The 18,061-nt window shown below is 41.6% G+C and overlaps 1 protein-coding gene across 1 annotated transcript in view; it reads right to left on the reverse strand.

The window, feature by feature from the left end:
* Window positions 1–18,061, reverse strand: part of SLC44A2 (solute carrier family 44 member 2) — a gene marked incomplete in the record, with an annotated part of 587,432 nt that overhangs the window by 273,787 nt on the left and 295,584 nt on the right. The window contains 1 exon segment of the mRNA XM_053717929.1: window positions 15,712–15,838. Within this exon segment, the coding sequence (XP_053573904.1) occupies window positions 15,712–15,838 (127 nt within the window).

Genomic DNA, 18,061 nt, shown 5'->3' on the forward strand with positions numbered 1-18,061 from the left:
AGCTGCTGGAGGTGTAAGGGTGTATTTTTTATTGAACACTTTTTATTCTCACACACAGTAAAAAAGTTTCACTTTAAAATTTAAAGAGACAGTAACTGTTTTTACATTATAACTTTTTTTGTCAAAGTTAAAGTTTTTCTTGCATATTTATACTTTTGTGATTCAGTATGGACATAGGAGCCTTGCAAAGTGTTACTTGCTCCATGTGTTTGAATGCAAATGTGGAACCACCAATCCCTTTCTGTCCCTCATGTATTGAGAGGGCTTTAAGTTATAGGGAAAAGATTTTTCCTGAGCCAAACTCTTCAAGAGCGGATGCTTCTCAAGAGTCTAATGATGAGATTCAGGGTATGCCGCAGCTTTCTCCCCATGAATCCCAAAATGTAGCGCCCGCTCAAGCAGTGCCCAGTACTTCTTCTCTAGCGCCCGCTGGAGTTGCCTTCAAAGACATAGCTACTCTCATGTCTTCCACAATTTCTGATACACTGTCTGCCTTCCCTATGCTGCAGGGCAAACGAAAGAGGAAAGCCAGACATGCAGTAAGTGAGGTTTCTGATGCAATGGTGGCAATCTCGGATGTACCCTCCCAAGGACATGAAGAGAAGGGTAATGAGGTTCCATCTGAAGGCGAAATTTTAGACTCAGAAAGTTCATTGCCTCTGACGGACTCAGAGGTTGTAACTTTTAGGTTTAAACTAGAACACCTCCACCTGTTGCTCAGGGAGGTTTTGGTTACTTGAGACGACTGACTCGTTGTGGTTGCCCCTGCGAAGTCTAGTAAACTTGAAATTTTTCGAAGGTCCTTCTTACTCAGACGTATTTCCGGTTAAAAAGCTAGCTTCGGAGATCTTACTAAGGAGTGGAAGAGAGCAGGCATTCCTTTTTCTCCCTCCCCTATTTTTAACAAAATGTTTCCCATAGCTGACTCTTTCAAGGAGGCTTGGCAAACAGTTACTAAGGTGGAAGGTAATGTCTCCACCTTAGCCAAGAGAACTACTATTCCCATAGATGATAGTTGTGCTTTCAAAGATCCTATGGACAAGAAGTTCGAGGTTTTGCTTCAAAAGCTTTATGTTCACCAGGGTCTGCTATTGCAGCCTGATGCGTGCATTGCTACAGTTACTAGTGCGGCAGCATATTAGTTAGATGCTCTGTCTAAGTCTCTCAGGACTGAGACTTCCTTGGAGGAGATCCAAGACAGAATAAAGGTTCTGAAGCTAGCTAATACTTTTATGTTGAAAGTCTTTTATTTGTTTCCATATAGCAGTTGAATAACAATTTGTACACTCTGAGAACAATAAACACAGTGTCTCAGACGATGTCTCATCTTACAATATCATAGAAACATTTTGTATGTCTTAATTATCCAACAAAAACCTGTAATAAAAGTTATAAATAAACAAAATCATATAACCTAAAATAAAGTAAATAAATTCCATGTTTGTGTTGTGAATTATTTTCTGTCAGAATCTCATCTGCACTCGTCATTTAGCTTAATCATATCCATTTTTACAGAGTATGTGAATTTTCTATTTAAATCCCTTATTTGCGGTGTCAACTACCTATCCTCTGATGAATTGTGCATTATCCAATAGAACCATGTTTTGTTAAATTGTTTCGTGTCCCCCTGTATCCATGCAACCCTTTCAGAAGTAGTGTAGATATCTCGTATCTTGCCTAGAACTTCTCTCCAGGTTGGAGGCCCCTCCTTCCAGTGTCTCGCTATGCAAACTCTAGTAGCTGTGCAAATTATTTTAATGAACGTATTAATGGCGGAGTTCAGATTGGGGAGTTGTCTATGTAGGAGTGCTTGAGCGATGGTTAGTTCTATCTGTTCATATAAGACCCTACCAAGGAGATCATTAACTTGTTGCCATATATTTTTGATGGGTTCGCATTCCCACCACATAAGTCTATAGGACCCCTGTACCCCGCACCCTCTGTAACATAGTGTAGACTTATTGAAAGAATAGTGTGTCAATCTCAAGGGCGTAAGGTACCACCTAAATGTTTTTATAAAGTTTTCCCTAAGGTCTGCACTAATGAGGCCTTTACAAGAGTCAAAACACATCTGGTCCCATTAATTTTTTGAAAGCTGATCGACCCCATCCTCTTCCCATTTTAATGATATAGGCGATTTATAGGTATAATGTATATCCTGAATCGCTATATCTATTTTAGAAATAAGTTGCTTCTCTCTGCTCGGATTCAAGCACATCCTTTCCAGAGCTGTAAATGGATGTTTCCTTCGGGAAATTTCATATTTATTGAGGGCTGAGAAGATTTGAAGGTATAGGAACCAGCGCAACTTATGTGGGAGTATTTTTTCCTGTAAGTGATTAAATGAGATTATCTGAGATTGAATGAGAAAGTCTGCAACCCTATAAAGCCCTTTGTTAGCCCACTTATCCACTAATCTATGAGTTTCCTTAGGTAATAAGAGTCTAATCGGTTTGATCCAAGTCCCTGGAGGGAGTAATGCTGGGTGTTTGGTTAACTGTTTCCAATGTGAAAGTGTGTCTAATGTTGAGTACAGACTAAGGCCTTTGTGAATTGAGTCTTTCCTAAAATTCCATAAGAGGTCGTCTGTGTGGTCCAGTCCCATAATGTCAGTCTCAATTTTTGTCCAGATAACCTCCTGTATTGGTTTATGAAGAAGTGATGCTTGGGCTATTCTAGCTGCTAAATAATAATTTTGTAAATTCGGTACCCCCACCCCTCCCAAAAGTCTATGTCTGGTCAATGTTTGTGAGGCTATCCTTGCTTTTCCATCCCCTCTTAAAAAAACAGAATTTATGTTTACCTGATAAATTACTTTCTCCAACGGTGTGTCCGGTCCACGGCGTCATCCTTACTTGTGGGATATTCTCTTCCCCAACAGGAAATGGCAAAGAGCCCAGCAAAGCTGGTCACATGATCCCTCCTAGGCTCCGCCTACCCCAGTCATTCGACCGACGTTAAGGAGGAATATTTGCATAGGAGAAACCATATGATACCGTGGTGACTGTAGTTAAAGAAAATAAATTATCAGACCTGATTAAAAAACCAGGGCGGGCCGTGGACCGGACACACCGTTGGAGAAAGTAATTTATCAGGTAAACATAAATTCTGTTTTCTCCAACATAGGTGTGTCCGGTCCACGGCGTCATCCTTACTTGTGGGAACCAATACCAAAGCTTTAGGACACGGATGATGGGAGGGAGCAAATCAGGTCACCTAGATGGAAGGCACCACGGCTTGCAAAACCTTTCTCCCAAAAATAGCCTCAGAAGAAGCAAAAGTATCAAACTTGTAAAATTTGGTAAAAGTGTGCAGTGAAGACCAAGTCGCTGCCCTACATATCTGATCAACAGAAGCCTCGTTCTTGAAGGCCCATGTGGAAGCCACAGCCCTAGTGGAATGAGCTGTGATTCTTTCGGGAGGCTGCCGTCCGGCAGTCTCGTAAGCCAATCTGATGATGCTTTTAATCCAAAAAGAGAGAGAGAGGTAGAAGTTGCTTTTTGACCTCTCCTTTTACCGGAACAAACAACAAACAAGGAAGATGTTTGTCTAAAATCCTTTGTAGCGTCTAAATAGAATTTTAGAGCGCGAACAACATCCAAATTGTGCAACAAACGTTCCTTCTTTGAAACTGGTTTCGGGCACAGAGAAGGTACGATAATCTCCTGGTTAATGTTTTTGTTAGAAACAACTTTTGGAAGAAAACCAGGTTTAGTACGTAAAACCACCTTATCTGCATGGAACACCAGATAAGGAGGAGAACACTGCAGAGCAGATAATTCTGAAACTCTTCTAGCAGAAGAAATTGCAACCAAAAACAAAACTTTCCAAGATAATAACTTAATATCAACGGAATGTAAGGGTTCAAACGGAACCCCCTGAAGAACTGAAAGAACTAAGTTGAGACTCCAAGGAGGAGTCAAAGGTTTGTAAACAGGCTTGATTCTAACCAGAGCCTGAACAAAGGCTTGAACATCTGGCACAGCTGCCAGCTTTTTGTGAAGTAACACAGACAAGGCAGAAATCTGTCCCTTCAGGGAACTTGCAGATAATCCTTTTTCCAATCCTTCTTGAAGGAAGGATAGAATCTTAGGAATCTTAACCTTGTCCCAAGGGAATCCTTTAGATTCACACCAACAGATATATTTTTTCCAAATATTGTGGTAAATCTTTCTAGTTACAGGCTTTCTGGCCTGAACAAGAGTATCGATAACAGAATCTGAGAACCCTCGCTTCGATAAGATCAAGCGTTCAATCTCCAAGCAGTCAGCTGGAGTGAGACCAGATTCGGATGTTCGAACGGACCTTGAACAAGAAGGTCTCGTCTCAAAGGTAGCTTCCATGGTGGAGCCGATGACATATTCACCAGATCTGCATACCAAGTCCTGCGTGGCCACGCAGGAGCTATCAAGATCACCGACGCCCTCTCCTGATTGATCCTGGCTACCAGCCTGGGGATGAGAGGAAACGGCGGGAATACATAAGCTAGTTTGAAGGTCCAAGGTGCTACTAGTGCATCCACTAGAGCCGCCTTGGGATCCCTGGATCTGGACCCGTAGCAAGGAACTTTGAAGTTCTGACGAGAGGCCATCAGATCCATGTCTGGAATGCCCCACAGTTGAGTGACTTGGGCAAAGATTTCCGGATGGAGTTCCCACTCCCCCGGATGCAATGTCTGACGACTCAGAAAATCCGCTTCCCAATTTTCCACTCCTGGGATGTGGATAGCAGACAGGTGGCAGGAGTGAGACTCCGCCCATAGAATAATTTTGGTCACTTCTTCCATCGCCAGGGAACTCCTTGTTCCCCCCTGATGGTTGATGTACGCAACAGTTGTCATGTTGTCTGATTGAAACAGTATGAACTTGGCCCTCGCTAGCTGAGGCCAAGCCTTGAGAGCATTGAATATCGCTCTCAGTTCCAGAATATTTATCGGTAGAAGAGATTCTTCCCGAGACCAAAGACCCTGAGCTTTCAGGGATCCCCAGACCGCGCCCCAGCCCATCAGACTGGCGTCGGTCGTGACAATGACCCACTCTGGTCTGCGGAAGGTCATCCCTTGTGACAGGTTGTCCAGGGACAGCCACCAACGGAGTGAGTCTCTGGTCCTCTGATTTACTTGTATCCTCGGAGACAAGTCTGTATAGTCCCCATTCCACTGACTGAGCATGCACAGTTGTAATGGTCTTAGATGAATGCGCGCAAAAGGAACTATGTCCATTGCCGCTACCATCAAACCTATCACTTCCATGCACTGCGCTATGGAAGGAAGAGGAACGGAATGAAGTATCCGACAAGAGTCTAGAAGTTTTGTTTTTCTGGCCTCTGTCAGAAAAATCCTCATTTCTAAGGAGTCTATTATTGTTCCCAAGAAGGGAACCCTTGTTGACGGAGATAGAGAACTCTTTTCCACGTTCACTTTCCATCCGTGAGATCTGAGAAAGGCTAGGACGATGTCCGTGTGAGCCTTTGCTTGAGGAAGGGACGACGCTTGAATCAGAATGTCGTCCAAGTAAGGTACTACAGCAATGCCCCTTGGTCTTAGCACAGCTAGAAGGGACCCTAGTACCTTTGTGAAAATCCTTGGAGCAGTGGCTAATCCGAAAGGAAGCGCCACGAACTGGTAATGCTTGTCCAGGAATGCGAACCTTAGGAACCGATGATGTTCCTTGTGGATAGGAATATGTAGATACGCATCCTTTAAATCCACCGTGGTCATGAATTGACCTTCCTGGATGGAAGGAAGAATTGTTCGAATGGTTTCCATTTTGAACGATGGAACCTTGAGAAACTTGTTTAAGATCTTGAGATCTAAGATTGGTCTGAACGTTCCCTCTTTTTTGGGAACTATGAACAGATTGGAGTAGAACCCCATCCCTTGTTCTCCTAATGGAACAGGATGAATCACTCCCATTTTTAACAGGTCTTCTACACAATGTAAGAATGCCTGTCTTTTTATGTGGTCTGAAGACAACTGAGACCTGTGGAACCTCCCCCTTGGGGGAAGCCCCTTGAATTCCAGAAGATAACCTTGGGAGACTATTTCTAGCGCCCAAGGATCCAGAACATCTCTTGCCCAAGCCTGAGCGAAGAGAGAGAGTCTGCCCCCCACCAGATCCGGTCCCGGATCGGGGGCCCACATTTCATGCTGTCTTGGTAGCAGTGGCAGGTTTCTTGGCCTGCTTTCCCTTGTTCCAGCCTTGCATTGGTCTCCAAGCTGGCTTGGCTTGAGAAGTATTACCCGCTTGCTTAGAGGACGTAGCACTTTGGGCTGGTCCGTTTCTACGAAAGGGACGAAAATTAGGTTTATTTTTGGCCTTGAAAGGCCGATCCTGAGGAAGGGCGTGGCCCTTACCCCCAGTGATATCAGAGATAATCTCTTTCAAGTCAGGGCCAAACAGCGTTTTCCCCTTGAAAGGAATGTTAAGTAGCTTGTTCTTGGAAGACGCATCAGCTGACCAAGATTTCAACCAAAGCGCTCTGCGCGCCACAATAGCAAACCCAGAATTCTTAGCCGCTAACCTAGCCAATTGCAAAGTGGCGTCTAGGGTGAAAGAATTAGCCAATTTGAGAGCATTGATTCTGTCCATAATCTCCTCATAAGGAGGAGAATCACTATCGACCGCCTTTACCAGCTCATCGAACCAGAAACACGCGGCTGTAGCGACAGGGACAATGCATGAAATTGGTTGTAGAAGGTAACCCTGCTGAACAAACATCTTTTTAAGTAAACCTTCTAATTTTTTATCCATAGGATCTTTGAAAGCACAACTATCTTCTATGGGTATAGTGGTGCGTTTGTTTAAAGTGGAAACCGCTCCCTCGACCTTGGGGACTGTCTGCCATAAGTCCTTTCTGGGGTCGACCATAGGAAACAATTTTTTAAATATGGGGGGAGGGACGAAAGGAATACCGGGCCTTTCCCATTCTTTATTTACAATGTCCGCCACCCGCTTGGGTATAGGAAAAGCTTCTGGGAGCCCCAGGACCTCTAGGAACTTGTCCATTTTACATAGTTTCTCTGGGATGACCAAATTGTCACAATCATCCAGAGTGGATAATACCTCCTTAAGCAGAGCGCGGAGATGTTCCAACTTAAATTTAAACGTAATCACATCAGGTTCAGCTTGTTGAGAAATGTTCCCTGAATCAGTAATTTCTCCCTCAGACAAAACCTCCCTGGCTCCCTCAGACTGGTTTAGGGGCCCTTCAGAACCATTATTATCAGCGTCGTCATGCTCTTCAGTATCTAAAACAGAGCAGTCGCGCTTACGCTGATAAGTGTGCATTTTGGCTAAAATGTTTTTGACAGAATTATCCATTACAGCCGTTAATTGTTGCATAGTAAGGAGTATTGGCGCGCTAGATGTACTAGGGGCCTCCTGAGTGGGCAAGACTCGTGTAGACGAAGGAGGGAATGATGCAGTACCATGCTTACTCCCCTCGCTTGAGGAATCATCTTGGGCATCATTGTCATTGTCACATAAATCACATTTATTTAAATGAGAAGGAACTCTGGCTTCCCCCACATTCAGAACACAGTCTATCTGGTAGTTCAGACATGTTAAACAGGCATAAACTTGATAACAAAGTACAAAAAACGTTTTAAAATAAAACCGTTACTGTCACTTTAAATTTTAAACTGAACACACTTTATTACTGCAATTGCGAAAAAATATGAAGGAATTGTTCAAAATTCACCAAAATTTCATCACAGTGTCTTAAAGCCTTAAAAGTATTGCACACCAAATTTGGAAGCTTTAACCCTTAAAATAACGGAACCGGAGCCGTTTTTAACTTTAACCCCTTTACAGTCCCTGGTATCTGCTTTGCTGAGACCCAACCAAGCCCAAAGGGGAATACGATACCAAATGACGCCTTCAGAAAGTCTTTTCTATGTATCAGAGCTCCTCACACATGCGACTGCATGTCATGCCTCTCAAAAACAAGTGCGCAACACCGGCGCGAAAATGAGGCTCTGCCTATGATTTGGGAAAGCCCCTAAAGAATAAGGTGTCTAAAACAGTGCCTGCCGATATAATCTTATCAAAATACCCAGATTAAATGATTCCTCAAGGCTAAATATGTGTTAATAATGAATCGATTTAGCCCAGAAAAAGTCTACAGTCTTAATAAGCCCTTGTGAAGCCCTTATTTACTATCTTAATAAACATGGCTTACCGGATCCCATAGGGAAAATGACAGCTTCCAGCATTACATCGTCTTGTTAGAGTGTGTCATACCTCAAGCAGCCAGAGACTGCTCACTGTTCCCCCAACTGAAGTTAATTCCTCTCAACAGTCCTGTGTGGAACAGCCATGGATTTTAGTAACGGTTGCTAAAATCATTTTCCTCATACAAACAGAAATCTTCATCTCTTTTCTGTTTCTGAGTAAATAGTACATACCAGCACTATTTTAAAATAACAAACTCTTGATTGAATAATAAAAACTACAGTTAAACACTAAAAAACTCTAAGCCATCTCCGTGGAGATGTTGCCTGTACAACGGCAAAGAGAATGACTGGGGTAGGCGGAGCCTAGGAGGGATCATGTGACCAGCTTTGCTGGGCTCTTTGCCATTTCCTGTTGGGGAAGAGAATATCCCACAAGTAAGGATGACGCCGTGGACCGGACACACCTATGTTGGAGAAAAGAGATTAAATCTGATTGTAATTTTTGGAGTTCTAAAGGAGGGATTTCGTTCAGGAGTGCTCTAAAGAGGTATAATATCCTCGGGAAGCACATTCATTTTTATGGATGATAAGCGACCATACCATGAGAAGGTTCCCTTCTTCCAGGATCTCAAGTCTCGCCTAATGGAATGAAAAAGTGGGATATAATTTAGTTTATATAAACTATCGTAGGTGTCTGAAAGTTTGATCCCCAAGTAGGTGAGAGATTCCTTAACACATTTTATATCAAAGTTGATTTCAATAAATTTTTTAGCATGGGGGGGTTAGTGTTAATGGTAAGGCTTCACATTTGTCGACATTCACCTTATATCCCGAAACCTCTGCAAAGTCTTGCAGAATCTGGTAAAGGTTAGTCAAGAAACCTAATGGGTTTGTCAGGGTCAATAAAATATCGTCCGCAAAAAGCGAGAGCTTATATTCTAAGTTGTGGACCATCAATGCACAAGGCAAATAGAAGCAGCGACAAGGGGCACCCCTGTCTTGTACAATTTTTTATGTCTATGGTCCTGGATATATATCCTGCTGCACTAATCGTGGCTTTTGGAGTTGAGTAGATCCCCTTTAGTGCATTTATGAATGGTCCCTTAAAGGAACATTAAACCCCAAATTTTTATTTCATGATTCAGACAGATAATACATTTTAAACAACATTCTAATTTACTTCTATTATCTAATTTGCTTCTTTCTTTACATATCCATTGTTGAAGAAATAGCAATGCACATGGGTCAGCCAATCACACGAGGCATCTATGTGCAGCTACCAATCAGCAGCTACTGAGCCTATCTAGATATGCTTTTCAGGAAAGAATATCAAGAGCATTAAGCAAATTAGATAATAGAAGTAAAATAGAAAGTTGTTTAAAATTGTATTCTCTGTCTGAATCATGAAAGAACATTTTTGGGTTTAATGTCCCTTTAAAGCCCATTGTTGAAAGTGTCTGAAACATATAGTTCCAGTCTATACGGTCGAACGCCTTCTCCGCATCCAGGGAGAGGAGCAAAGAAGGCGTCCCCTTTTCAGATGTTCTGTTAAGTATATGGTTCTGCGGACGTTATCCGGGGCTTCCCTTCCCTTGATAAAACCTACCTGGATCAGGATGGATCAGGCGGGGTAATAGCGTCTGGAGTCTGTTTGCAATATTTTTGTTAGAATCTTGAGATCCTGATTAATCAGGGATATGGGTCTATAGCTCTGACACCTAGCAGGATCCTTTCCTTGTTTAGGGATAACTATGATTTTGTAAAATCTGTGGGAATGTTAGTACCTAGCATTATATCATTGCAGAATTTCTGCAAGTGAGGTACTAAGGATATTTTAAATAAATTTGTAATACTCGCTAGGCAAGCCGTCGGGACCCGCCGCTTTGCCTGATTTTAAATCTTTAATTACTGTGAGAATTTCTTGCGTAGTGACCTCTGCATTGAGGATATCATTTTCCTCAGGGGTAATTGTGGGAAGGTTAGCGTGTTGTAGAAATCGGGACAAAAGTCTGTGTTTGGTCAGTGTATTGTACTTTTAGCCCATCGTATAATGTTTCATAGTAAGTAGCAAAAATGTTAGCTATTTCTTGGGGATTTGATGTCTGGGTTCCCTCCTGTGTATATAATTTGGATATTGAATATAATTTTGTTCTGTTTCGTAATTTATTGGCCAAGCTTTTAGTTTTTGAAGAGCTCTCATTGCCGAATCATTTAGGATTTTCGACAGCAATTTTCTCTTAGCTTGAAGGGCTCTGAATATTGTATTGGAGGATGTGTTTTTGTGCTGGGTTTCTAGGGCTATGATATCTGAATGAAGTTGCTTAATGTTTTTGTTTGCTAAGGTGATGATCCAGCTAATACTTTTATTACGGAGGCTTCACTTCAAATTATTAAACTGGGAGCTAAGAGCTCGGGTTTCTCTGTCCTAGCCCGCAGAGCCTTATGGTTAAAATCTTGGTCTGCGGACGTGTCATCTAAGTCTAAGCTTTTAGCAATTCCTTACAAGGGGAAGACCCTGTATGGACCTGGCCTGTCAGAAATGATTTCTGATATCACGGGAGGTAAGGGTCAACTACTCCCTCAGGATAAGAGAAACAAAAAAGGATGACAGAGTAATTTTCGTTCCTTTTCGAAATTTCAAGGGAAATTCTTCCGCTTCCTCCTACAAGCAGGAACAATCTAAGCCTACCTGGAAACCCAACCAGTCTTTGAACAAGGGTAAATAATCCAGGAAGCTGGCTAATGAATCCAAAACAGCATGAAGGGCATGCCCCCGATCCAGGACCGGATCTGGTAGGGGGCAGACTTTCCTTCGTTCAGGCTTGGGTTCGAGACGTTCAGGATCCCTGGGCGATAGAGATCGTCTCAGGGATACAAATTGGAGTTCAAAAGTTTTCCTCCCAGAGGCAGGTTTCTGCTTTCAAGATTATCTGCAGACCAGACAAAAGGAGAGGTGTTCTTACATTGTGTAAAAGACCTCTCCACCTTGGGAGTTATTGTTCCCGTTCCAGTCCAGGAACAGGGTCAGGGTTTTTACTCCAATCTGTTTGTGGTTCCCAAAAAAGAGGGAACATTCAGACCAATTTTAGACCTAAACTTTAGACAAATTTCTCAGGATTCCTTCCTTCAAGATGAAAACTATTCGTTCCATTCTTCCTTTAATCCAGGAGGGTCAATTCATGACAACTGTGGATTTAAAGGGACACTGAACCCAAATTTTTTCTTTTGCGATTCAGATATAGCATGCAATTTTAAACAACTTTCTAATTTACCCCTATTATCAATTTTTCTTCGTTCTCTTGCTTTCTTTATTTGAAAAGGAAGGCATCTAAGCTATTTGTTTGGTTCAGTACCATGGAAAGCACTTGTTTATTGGTAGGTGAATTTACCCACCAATCAGCAAGAACATCACAGTGTGTTCACCAAAAATGGGCTGGCATCTAAACTTACATTCTTGCATTTCAAATAAAGATACCAAGAGAATGAAAAGAAATTGATAATAGGAGTAAATTAGAAAGTTTCTTAAAATTGCATGCTCTATCATGATAGAAAAAAATGTGGGTTCAGTGTCCCTTTAAAGGACGCGTACCTACATGTCCCTATTCACAGGGATCATCACAAGTTCCTAAGGTTTGCATTCCTAGACAAACACTTTCAGTTCGTGGCTCTTCCTTTCGGACTGGCCACGGCTCCCAGAATTTTCACAAAGGTTCTGGGGTCTCTGTTGGCAGTCCTTCGGTCTCGGGGCATTGGGGTGGCGCCTTATCTGGACGACATTCTAGTCCAGGCACCATCTTTTCAGCAAACAAGATCCCACACCGACATGGTGTTATCTTTCCTGAGTGCTCACAGGTGGAAGATAAATTTGGGAGAGTTCCCTAGTTCCAGACACAAGAGTCACCTTCTTGGGAACCATAATAGACTCCTTGTCCATGAAGATTTTTCTGACAGAAGTCAGGAAATCAAAGATTATCAATACTTGTCTAGTCCTTCAGTCCACTCCACGGCCATCAGTGGCTCAGTATATGGAGTTAATCGGGCGGATGGTTGCGGCAATGGACATCATCCCGTTTGCTTGTTTCCATCTCAGACCTCTGCAGTTAAGCATGCTCAGGCAATGGAACGGAGATTATGCAGACTTGTCTCCTCGAATAACTCTGGAGCAGGAGACAAGGGGCTCTCTTCAATGGTGGTTGTCTCTGAATCATCTCTCCCAGGGAACCTGCTTTCGCAGACCGTCTTGGGTGATTGTGACAACAGACGCCAGCCTTCTGGGGTGGGGAGCAGTATGGGGCTCCCTAAAAACTCAGGGAGTTTGGACTAAGTCAGAGTCTGTTCTTCCTATAAACATTCTAGAATTGAGAGCAATCTTCAATGCTCTTCTGGCCTGGCCCCAGCTAGCCTCACTACGGTTTATCAGGTTCCAGTCGGAAAACATAACTTCAGTGGCTTACATCAATCATCAAGGAGGAACGAGGAGTTCCTTAGCGATGACAGAGGTAACCAAAATAATCCAGTAGACGGAGCCCCACTCTTGTTGCCTATCGGCGATCCATATCCCAGGGGTAGACAACTGGGAGGCGGATTTTCTGAGCAGGCAGACCTTTCATCCGGGGGAGTGGGAACTCCATCCGGAAGTGTTCTCCAATCTGATTCTCTAGTGGGGTCAGCCGTAATTGGATCTCATGGCATCCCGTCAGAATGCCAAACTACCGAGATACGGGTCGAGGTCCAGGGACCCCCAAGCGGAACTGATAGATGCTCTGGCGGTCCCTTGGACCTTCAGTCTAGCATACCTATTTCCGCCGTTTGCTCTTCTTCCTCGGGTAATTGCTCGAATCAAACAGAGGATTTCGGTGATCCTCATAGCTCCGGCCTGGCCTCACAGGATTTGGTATGCGTATCTGGTGGAGATGGCATCTCTGCCTCCTTGGAGACTCCCGTTGAAGAAGGACCTTCTGATTCAGGGGCCCTATCTTCACCCAAATCTAGTTTCTCTGAAGCTGACTGCTTGGAGATTGAACGCTTAATTTTATCCAAGCGGGGATTTTCTGATTCGGTCATAGAGACCATATTTCAGGCTCGTAAGCCTTTAACTAGAAAGATTTACCATAAGATTTGGTGTAAATATCTCTATTGGTGCTAATCCAAGGGCTACTCATGGAGTAGAGTTAGGATTCCTAGAATTTAGTTTTTTCTCCAAGAGGGTTTGGAGAAGGGTTTATCGACGAGCTCCCTAAAGGGTTAAATCTCGGCCTTATCTATTTTGCTACAAAAACGTCTGGCGGATGTCCCAGATGTACAATCTTTTTGTCAGGCCTTGGTCAGGATCAGGCCTGTGTTCAAACCAGTTACTCCTCCATGGAGTCCTAATTTAGTTCTCAAAGTTCTTCAAGGGGCTCCGTTTGAGCATATGCATTCCTTAGATATTAAGTTATTTTTTTAAGAAAGTTTTATTTCTTGTTGCTATTTCTTCTGCTCGGAGAGTGTCAGAGCTTTCGGTACTGCAGTATGAGTCTCATCTTATTTTCCATTCAGATAAGGTAGTTTTACATACTAAATTAGGATTTCTTCCTAAAGTTGTTTCTGATCAGAACATTAATCAGGAGATTGTGGTTCCTTCCTTGTGTCCTAATTCTTCTTCTAAGTAGGAAAGACTTCTGCACAATTTGGACGTGGTCCGTGCTTTAAAATTTTACTTACAGCCGACTAAGGACTTTCGTCAGTCTTCTTCTTTGTTTGTGATTTTCTCAGGAAAACGTAAGGGTCAGAAAGCTACGGCTACTTCTCTTTCTTTTTGGCTGAAGAGTATCATACGTTATGCATATGAGACTGCTGGACAGCAGCCTTCCGAGAGAGTTACGGCTCATTCCACGAGGGCTGTTGCTTCCTCATAGGCGTTCAATAATGAAGCTTCTATGGAACAGATTTGCAAGGCTGCGACCTGGTCCTCTCTTCACACTTTTTCAAAGTTCTACAAATATGACATTTTTGCCTTGGCTGAGGCTGCTTTTGGGAGAAAGGTTCTTCAAGCAGTGGTGCCTTCCATTTAGGTTCCCTGTCTTGTCCCTCCCGTATCATCTGTGTACTCTAGCTTGGGTATTGAATCCCATCAGTAATTAAGATGATCCGTGGACTCATTGTGTCTTAAAAATAAAAGAAAAATTTATGCTTACCTGATCAATTTATTTCTTTTTTGACACGATGAGTCCACAGCCCGCCCTGTTCTTGTAAGACAGGTTGAGGGTTATTGTAAACTTCAGACACCTCTGCACCTTGGCTTTTGCTTTCTCTTCCTGGGAGGGAACGAAGGAGCTATTTAACAGCTCTGCTGTGGTGCTCTTTGCCTCCTCCTGCTGATCAGGAGGTGAATATCCCATCAGTAATTAAGATGATCCGTGGACTCATTGTGTCAAAAAAGAAATAAATTTATCAGGTAAGCATAAATGTTCTTTTTAACAATGTTATAAACTGTGTAAACCCTGCTACCATGTAGTTCTCAAAAAAATGAACACTATCTAGGTATTCTCTTCAACAAAGAAAACCATGAGAACAAAATAATTTTGAATATGAAGGTTAATTGAACTTTTTTTTTTTTTTATTGTATACTCTGAATCATGAAAAAAAAAAAAAAAGTTGGGTTTTAGGTCCCTTTAAACACAAGAGAATTTTAAAGCATTTGCAATACTGCTCTCCCCCATAGCCCCTTTATTGGGAAGGTTGTCAGCTGCCTTCCCTGAAATTATTATTACAAGAAACTTAAGTTGGGCAGTACATCCTATCAGATGCATCTTAAAGTGAAAGTCAATCCTAGCATTTGTGAAAAGCTAGGATTTTGCATTGGAACAAATAAAGGGAACTTTCATTCATGATGTATAAAATAATTCATTCAGAAAGCTCCTTTATTTGTTTCAAGCGTTTGCCTTTCTGTCATGGGCTGCCTTAGCAGTTCAAATCACTATTTTGCTTGAGAGGTGACGTTTTCACCTCTTTAGCCGATAGCCATGCAGGAAATCCGGCTTGACCCCCGATTTCCCGCACACTATTTGCTAAGAGTTGAAAACGTCACCTCTCAGTTAGCAAAACAGCGATCTGCTGTGGGCTGTCTTAGCAGCTCAGAACGGCGAACGCTTGAAACAATTAAAGGGGCTTTCTGCATGAAGTATTTTATACTTCATGAATGAAAGTCCCCTTTGTTTGTTTCAATGGTCAATTCTAGCAATTGATTTTCACTTTAAAGTATCAAAAGCGCACATTCGATTGGCTGTACCAACTGCCTGAAGTTTCAATGGGGGCAAGGAAGAGGCAGTCTTTTTTGTAATACGTCTTTGGAGGGGAAAATGAAACCAGGTAAGGCAATACTTTTAGTATGCAAAGAGTGCATTGTTGCAACATGCTGAGATTCGTCAAAACGTATTAAAATTTTATTTTAGGTTTAAATGTCCCTTTAAGTTACTGCTATTAAATATGAAATTTATGAAAGCATTTGATCAAACAGCAAATGAAGGGAGGGGGAAAACAAAAACCCTACTCACTTGGCTCCTTCCAGGAGATCGGTCACATTACGACGTTTGTTACCCTCTCCATCACTGAATGTAGTTTCATTTCCAACCATGATAACACCCTTTTGTGTGTTAATAGCAGGGAAGCATCTTCTGGTGACTGTAAAATAAAAAACATGAAACATCTCAACTTAAATATGATGATATGTCAAAATCAATGCCAGAGACTGAAGAAAATCAATGATAGGCAATTAGCCATTATAAAAAATGAAAAAAAAAAAAAAAAACATAAAACTAAACACACAAACTAATAAATATAGTGTGCACACTGTAATAACCAATATGAAAAGATCAGATTTTCAAGCCCCCAAATCTACAAAGGCAAATTGAACAGTTTGTTCAGTGTCCATATATGAAAGGACCTGGGCAGCACCAAAACAAAACAGAATTTTTTTTTAATTTTTTTTATTTTTAAAAACTAACTCAAACCTACTCTCCATTTGCAACATCCCAAACAGTGGCAATTATCCTAATAAAAATGGCTTATTTTAAAAAGAGACAGTCTACTCCATAATATTTATTGTTTAAAAAGATAGATAATCCCTTTGTTACCCATTCCCCAGTTTTGCATAACCAACACAGTTATATTATAAATACATTTTACCTCTGTGATTACTTTGTATCTAAGCCTCTGCAGACTGCCCCCTTTTTTCAGTTCTTTTGACCAACTTGCATTTTAACCAATTAGTGCTGACTCATAAATAACGCCACGGGAGTGAGCACAATGTTAACTATGACACACACAAACTAGCACTGTCTAGCTGTGGAAAACTGTCAGGTTATAGGCGGCCTTCAATAACTTAGAAATTAGTATATGAACCTACTTAGGTTTAACTTTTAACAAAGAATACCAAGAGAACAAAGCAAATTTCGTTGTAAAAGTAAATTGTAAAGTTGTTTAAAAGTGCATTCTCTATCTAAAACATGAAAGTTTAATTATTTTGACTACACTGCCCTTTTAACCCCTTAAACGGACAGTCCAGTTAAAAAAAAAATATATATATATATATATATATATATATATATATATATATATATATTTATTTTTTTTTTTATTATTATTTTTTTTTTTTTTTTCATGATTTAAATAAAGCATGAAATTTTTAACAACTTTCCAATTTACTTTTATCATCAATTTTGCTTTGTTCGCTTGGTATGCTTAGTTGAAAGCTAAACCTAGGAGGTTCATATGCTAATTTCTTAGACCTCTCTAATCTGAAAAGCATTTTGACAGCTTTTTCCCCACTAGAGTACGTTAGTTCAAGTGTTTCATATAGATAACATTGAGCTCACACACATGAAGCTCCTAGGAGTGAGCACTGATTGGCTAAAATGCAAGTCTGTCAAAAGAAATGAAATAAGGGGGCAGTTCGCAGAGGCATAGATACAAGGTAATTACAGAGGTAAAATGTGCATTATTATAACTGTGTTCGTTATGCAAAACTGGGGAATAGGTAATTAAGGGATTATCTACCTTTTAAACAAAAATTCTGGTGTTGACTGTCCCTTTAACGACCTTAGGATGTTTTATGCCATCCTAACCGCACTGGGCTTTAAAGCCCTTAGGACGGCATAGAACGTCCTAGCCTTTTGGCTGTACTGAAGCCAAAGACGCTTCCCGAATGGGATCAAGGGCTGGAGGGCATGTTGGTTGAAGAAATGACTATTAACAGCCATGTGTAAATTATCTCCTGTGAAGTCTCCATGTGCAGGAAACAGACAAATTAACAATTTAGTATCCCTGTATAGCATAAATAAAAAATAGAATTTATGCTTACCTGATAAATTACTTTCTCCAACGGTGTGTCCGGTCCACGGCGTCATCCATTACTTGTGGGAATATTCTCTTCCCCAACAGGAAATGGCAAAGAGCACAGCAAAAGCTGTCCATATAGCCCCTCCTCAGGCTCCGCCCCCCAGTCATTCGACCGACGGTTAGGAGAAAAAAAGGAGAAACTATAGGGTGCCGTGGTGACTGTAGTGTATAGAGAAAAAATTATTCAAACCTGATTAAAAAACCAGGGCGGGCCGTGGACCGGACACACCGTTGGAGAAAGTAATTTATCAGGTAAGCATAAATTCTGTTTTCTCCAACATTGGTGTGTCCGGTCCACGGCGTCATCCATTACTTGTGGGAACCAATACCAAAGCTTTAGGACACGGATGAAGGGAGGGAGCAAATCAGGTTACCTAAATGGAAGGCACCACGGCTTGCAAAACCTTTCTCCCAAAAATAGCCTGCGAAGAAGCATAAGTATCAAATTTGTAGAATTTGGCAAAAGTGTGCAGAGAAGACCAAGTCGCTGCCTTACATATCTGATCA

The sequence above is a fragment of the Bombina bombina genome, chromosome 6 (genome assembly GCF_027579735.1).
Source record: "Bombina bombina isolate aBomBom1 chromosome 6, aBomBom1.pri, whole genome shotgun sequence".
NCBI classification, from domain to species: Eukaryota; Metazoa; Chordata; class Amphibia; order Anura; family Bombinatoridae; genus Bombina; species Bombina bombina.